This window comes from Limulus polyphemus, unplaced genomic scaffold, assembly GCF_000517525.1.
Source record: "Limulus polyphemus unplaced genomic scaffold, Limulus_polyphemus-2.1.2 Scaffold450, whole genome shotgun sequence".
Classification (NCBI taxonomy): Eukaryota; Metazoa; Arthropoda; class Merostomata; order Xiphosura; family Limulidae; genus Limulus; species Limulus polyphemus.
Window position 1 is genome coordinate 435975 of NW_013666060.1, and position 7061 is coordinate 443035.

The 7061-nt window shown below is 31.3% G+C and overlaps 1 protein-coding gene across 1 annotated transcript in view; it reads right to left on the reverse strand.

The window, feature by feature from the left end:
• LOC106458357 overlaps nt 1–5503 on the reverse strand; it is a 13570-nt gene extending 8067 nt beyond the window's left edge. Inside the window, exon 1 of the mRNA XM_013917865.2 lies at nt 5285–5503. Coding sequence (XP_013773319.1) covers nt 5285–5454 — 170 coding nt within the window. The 5' untranslated portion in view covers nt 5455–5503. The remainder of the gene's footprint in view (nt 1–5284) is intronic.
• Nucleotides 5504–7061: the final 1558 nt, after the last annotated feature.

Consider the following 7061-nt stretch of genomic DNA (forward strand, 5'->3'; position numbering starts at 1 on the left):
TACTTTACTAAAGTAAAAATAAAGTACTTTACTTAGTAAGTTAGTTAAGTTTAACTAACATACTGTCACAACACACTATACTAGTAGTACTACTAGTATATATATATATATATATATATATATATATATAGTGTATCACAAAATCATAAACATTCAGACACACATAATGAAAAAGTGTGGTTCAGTTTACAATATGATACACTAAAAATCAATACAACAAACATTATTCATGTAGGTGTATCATACAGTACATAAAATCTTATTTTCCTTGCCAGTGTAGTCTTTTCTCATATGTGAAACTCCCAGAATAATGAATAAAGATACAAATATGCTTCATGCATGTAAATAATTGATATATATATATATATATATATACTAACAAGTCCAATTAAGCTGACACAGAATACCATTAAATGTAAAAGCATGGGAAAAGTGCCAGGTACAGTTTGGAATGTTCCAAGTACTGTACTTAATTGCTAAATGTTCTCAGTACTTCAAATACACGTGTATATGAAGGACTTCCATTTTTCAGAATTCTCATGAAATCATTAGATGTGTTCTGGTGATAGATAGATAGCGTTAAGTGAAGATATGTAATACGGATATGTACTTTTCTTGTGGGAAAGAACTTCCCAAAGTGGTATTGATACCCAATTTTTATATTAGTAAATTTAACCAGCACTACTGTGTTTTTAATATTCATAGCTTGAAGATTCCTATAATGTGGTTTATGTTTGTTTGTTGTTAAGCACAAAACTACACAATGGGATATCTGTGTTTTGCCAACTACTGAGTATTGAAACCTAGTTTTTTAGAATTATAACCTTCAGATTTACCACTTGGAAGCCCATTAACGTGGAAATATAAAATGTTAATCATGAGTAATAATTCCAAAACAAAATTATTCATCATTTTGTAGTATAAAGAAAAAATATTATGTGATTATGAAAACTTTTATATTAACATAACATACTGACAGCAAGGACCATTTGGTTTTTCAAGGTTGTCTCTGCACAGCCATCCTTAACACAAGTAAAACTTTAATGCACCCTACACACTTCAGGAATTCATCAATTCCTCTCTTAAGCTCTTATAAAGTATTGGCCATCCACTACTGCCAACAGCAAAATCATTCCATAAATCAATAACATTGTTTGAAAAATAAAACTGCCCCAACTGTCTTTTCCAAATCTTAAACTTATGTTTTCTTGTATGACTGGTCTATAATTTCCATTATTATTATCAATAATAATGATTAGCTAATCAAAGGTCAATACTAAAACCAAAGATGGAGTATAACTGGGAGAATGAACACCCAACTTGACTAACCTTAGGTATAACTAAAACATGTTACTGGACACTATATTCCATATACAGTAAAGACTTTATCAGGAAAGAACCTAATAAAGTAAATTTTAAAGTAATACACTAAATTTATGAATAAATATTCAACCAATACTGTGTATACATTAGTAACACCAGCATCATGTCTCTGCATGTTCACTGTCACACCATTAACCATGTTAATATGTATTTTGGTCATAGCTTAAACAGAAGTGGATCTTTCCAAGAGGCAACAGGATGGATAATTAGTATTTCTTTTATTTGAAAAAGTAGTAAATAAACAAATATTATTTTTCACATGCAAAGAAAAAAATATTAGTGTAGAGAAAAATCTTCATTACTGAGCCAGCAGATATTTTTTTACAACTAAACCTCATGATTTTTCAGTTAATTAGCAGATCTTTACTCACTGCAATTGACTAGGCAACCAGTTATTTGATCATTACTGAACTAAAAATAAAACAGTCCTTCTAACCTTGAAAATGTTTAAAAAACATACAGGTCCAACAATGAGCCCCTAAAATTTACATTACCCCTGAGCCATCAGTAAGCATAATCAGACCCTGCATAAAACTCACCCTTATCCTCAAAACTATCCCACAGCTCTAACCAGCCTAGCTGCATGTTGCTTTATTCATATCCTTGGTAATGTTTTGTTTAACCCTTGAATCCTACTAAGTAGCTCATTTCCAAAAAAAGTCATACATCTATTTCTATCCCTAAATCTCTGAAAAACATTCTTTGTACCTTAGAAGCAGCTCTTTGATTTTCAACCTCATTCACCTGTACTTTAGTATCTTTGATTTACAATTTTCAACCTCATTCACTTGCACTTTAGCATCTAGCAATCAATACTTAATCATAGTTTTTATATGCTCCCCACTAGAAATAGCTATCATTATAGTATACATACATCCACAGAATGTTAACTTCATTATCAACTACATCCCCATTGTAAGTAGCCATAAGATTCAAACCTATTAGAGACCGGTATCTGAATGCTAACTGAGCATGTCTCTATAGCCTTAAGTAGTCCTATTATTGTAAATCCAACACTTCCATCCTCATCATACTTCAAAGCAACCTATACCCTAAGTTAATCAATTCTCTGTCTTACTTCCATGATTTCTGCTCATAATCATTATTTTCCCTCTGTATAAGCATAATCTTCTCCAAAGTTATCTGTGACTTATCCTCATGTAAGTACTACAGGGTAATATACTGCATCTTTTTCAGCCTAAATCTGGTAGGAAATGAGTGTTCACCAATGTTATATAATAATCTTTTATTCCTGCATCACATTTACATTTATTTCCCAAAACATGGATTCCAAATGAAACTACATATATAAGCCTGCAATGGATAATTACTGGTGACAGTTTAGAATTTAATTAAATCAGCTGATTCAACACAAAGTCTGTTACAATCACATTATGGGGTAAGGTTGGTCTTTTGTCTTTTCACAATTTTCAAAGGAAATACATAAACCATTAGCTTTAATGAACACAGTCATTTTGGATACACAGTTACAGTATTATTACTGTACTGTATATACATTTTAAAAATGGTTGTTTATGAAACTAAAGTAAAGTTTTTGAAATTACATGACTGAGTTTTCACATTGATTACGTGTATGTCAATTTCTAATATGTAACAAATCTCGCTGACTTGAAAAAAAAAAACTTGCCAAAAAACCCATTTACCAATATAAGCTTTACATAACTTTTAAAACACAAATAGTATTAAACCATACGCTTATATAAAATACATAAAAATATGCTGAAGTTGGTCTAGAAATTCTCTAGCTAACTAATTGTTGTTAGTGTCCATGTAGCTATTATGTATATAAGAGGAAGTAATATTCATAATTTTATTTACCAAAAACAAAACATTTTATATGAATATGATACTTCCATTGATACATTTTTTTTTCTGCAGAAAATTATAAGAGTTGATGCTTTAGAATATATACATAATCATTTGTTTTATTAACCTTTCCAAAAAATTACGTTAAAATTTCTACTCTTCTCTGAATGAAATTGCTATGAAAAAATAATAAATATACAGATTTGAATGCAAAAGTTTATGGTGTTATTGATAATCACCACCCCTAAAACAATTCAAAAAGTCTTTCTTTCACACAAAAACTAACTTCAGTAAAATACATCCAATCCTTTCGTTTGTACAATTACAAATCGAAAACAAGTTTTGACTGTGAAACTTTTAATTCTGACACTCTCACAGCCAATGTAATTTCTTAACTGTAGCATTAACAGTTTAAGTGCAGATAACCAGGTTATACTTAACAACTAGCGTATAGCCCATCAAAAAATGACGGGGCAAGTACACCCACCCCATAGTATACCCTAACCTCACATTTCATAGCTAATTGAAATAATTTTTTCTAAATCAAGCTTGACCAACAAAGAGGCAGTAAAGTGCAGTCGAGACAGTCTAACGTCGGTAAATTCCTTTGTGAGCCAATCAAAATTAAGATCATTCATGAAATAAATTCGTGGCGTATTCATAGAATAATTATTGACAACAATAAATTATATTAACAGCTTCTAATGTATAGAAAAGCCAGTGCGTTTTGGTAATACTACGTTTAAACAATAGCTTTTATGTCATGTCGCTTAGCAACATAAGTATAACCTAATATTGTTATTAGTATATGTACTGAAAGCATAAAATGAAATGTACAGATAACAAAACTGGAAACATATTTGTTGATTTCTTAAATTAGTCTCCATTGATTAAAGAGGCTTGTTTTTTTATTAAAAACGTTGGTGATATAACAGAAAATAGCTTAATTAAGAAACGATTCAAGTTTAAAATTAAACTGATATTTTTACTTTCATGATAAATTTTAATACACTTGACTTTAGGCTAGGTGTTCCCAAAATACGTCTTTACTTTTGGCTTATTATACCAACACTCACTACACTTATAAGGTTTCATGTCACACACACACACACACCCCTCACTAAAATCGTAATGGGCAGACAGTAATCAAACTATTCCATCTAGATAAATATGTTGGTTTTTATGACTCCTATTCCGAGAAAACGTGCGTGACGTGACATACACTGGCTTTTATATAGGTTAGATACAAGTTTCCACATTTTGATGTTAAGATTAAGGTTTAAAATATTAACGGATAAATTGGTTGACTAGTAAAGAACTAGGAGATAAGAGACCTCGTCTGAACATTTGTTTTTCTGTCCAGCAGAGTCGTGGTCATTTCACTCATGAGACTGAAATATACTAGATGATAATAGATCATAATGGATGAGATACTAACAGCAGTTACCATGCTATCATTTATTTTGTTAATTGGATGATTGTTTATGTAGAGTACTATATTACTAATGTTAGCATTAGTACTAATTGTGGTGTTTCAATTTATTCATACTAATAAGTTTTATCAGAAAACACTAAAACTTTATTTTGAGTTTGGGCTTAACTTGGCTTAAGCTAAAAAAATAATTTACTAAATAGGAAAAATCTACAAAGTTAACAAATAAACATCGTTAATACCTTTATTTAACTTTTCCATGTGATATATTACAAGAATAGTAAATTACGCTACTCTGACTTCCTAGCTCAGTTACTACCAAAGCGGCATCCCTATTTTCACTGAACCAACGCGTTCAAGCGATCTTATTCTGCTTCGGTCACTCCCACAAAGACACCCAAAATTCCGTTAGCTTTAAGCGCCACAAATATACCTTTCACACATAGACGCGTCCACGCGCGGCGTCCAGGCTGTTTATTGATTACCACGTGATATGAACCTTCAATTAATACCCGCGCGAAATGTTCAAAGTAGAATATATTTCGGTCGTTGTTTGCCATCTAGACCTTACTACAAAGCTCTTGTCGTAGTAGAGATCAGCCTTGTACAGCCTCAGTGAAGTAAAAACTGTTTTTCACTCACCAAGTATCCAGGTTGATTAATTCTTCAGGTCCTTTCTTCGTCGTTCTCTTAGCAGCTTTCAGTTTTAAAACTTCTTTGTAAAGAGACAGTGCATAATCCCACTGTGCCGGTGTTGCCTTCATAAAGAACACTAAACTAGAATCGTTTACATCAGCCATAGTCTCTAGCATAAAACAACTAAACTGGTCGCCCTTCCGTCGTCGATCGCGTCCTTTTCTATTACCCAATGGCAAGCCAGTACAAGACAATGAAGCGATGGTAAAGAGTAGTTCCAGTTGTTGTGCCTAGATGGCAGTATAGAATGAGAACATGCCATCGCTCTTGCCAAGCTGGATTATTAAACGTGTGCATAAAAAAATAAGACAATGATGATTTTGTACAATATTTATTATACTCATTATTAAACTAATTAATCAATATCAAGTGAAAAATTATTATTTCATCATTTAGAAACTTAATAATAAACTTGTGTATTGTAAGAAAAAAGAATATTATAGAATCGCAGGAATTCCAAGAACCTATTTTGCAAACGTCGTAAATATTCTGACAATAAATTCCTTCAGTATGCACTACAAACCCTGTAAAACAACATACATAAATATGTGATTCGAGTAGTTCCTAGCATCGAAGTAGATACGCTGCACTGTCAGTGTGTTATAGAAAATGTAGTAAAAAATTGCAAAGGATTTATTCATGTTTATAGCTTTAGAGTGTCTTAAAACTACATACTTAAAATATTGTAGCCGAGCTGTATTGGAACACATTACAGATCTAGAGGCCGATGATAGTAATATTCCTTTCACTCCCATGGGTTTATGTATATGTCCTAGGTCACTGCCATCAGATTTTCTAATTTTGTAAATCATAAGGAAAGGATGTCCTCTTGAAACTCCCCAAAGTTTAAAAATGTCAGAGAAGTTATGAAATATCAAAACGTGCTATTTATGTTTTTTATTGCGTATCTCAAAATAAATATGGCACACGGAGAGTTTTTTATGTATTCAAACATTTATTAAGAAATAAAGAAACTTGTTGGCTTGAAAAAATAAAACTTTTAAATAGAAACGTATGGGGAACCGCGTTATTTTTCACGGAAATCAAAGTAATGTACGACTCTTTGTATTCTACATTCTCCATGCCAAAGCAAATGAATATAAGCTCGACTTTTATAAAAGCGAGATTTGCATTTCATATACCATTAATGTTCATTTGAATATTCTTATTTATGTAAAATGAATATTATTACCACATAATTTAATATAATAAGTGATAAACTGCGAGTTTACACTTGGAAATATATGATTACAGTTTACGTAAGAATTCATGATAATTACTGGTTTTATATGATTATGATCAAACACAGAATATACATTCGCTAAATGTGTGCTTTATTAAACATTAACATTTATTAAATAAATAATTTAATTCTCTTAATGAAAATGGTAAATATAATTCACGAAAGTGGTTAATCCGTTCTAAGGACAGAGTGGCAACTCCGTGATTTTATATGCAAACAGTAATTATAGCAAATATGTTCTATGATTGTGTGATATTTTTTTTATAACAAAACCACAGTTGGTTATCGAACCTCTGATTTTAACGTTGCAAATCCGTATACTTACCGCTCTCTCAACGGGGGCATTACTCGATGAAATACAGCTGTTGCATATATGCTTGTTTGTTAATTTCCTGTCTAAATTCTTTCCGAGGAACTTCAGCGATACAAGTCCTTTCTTAATTCAAACTAGTTTATTCTTCCTAGATGCAACTTTGTAAT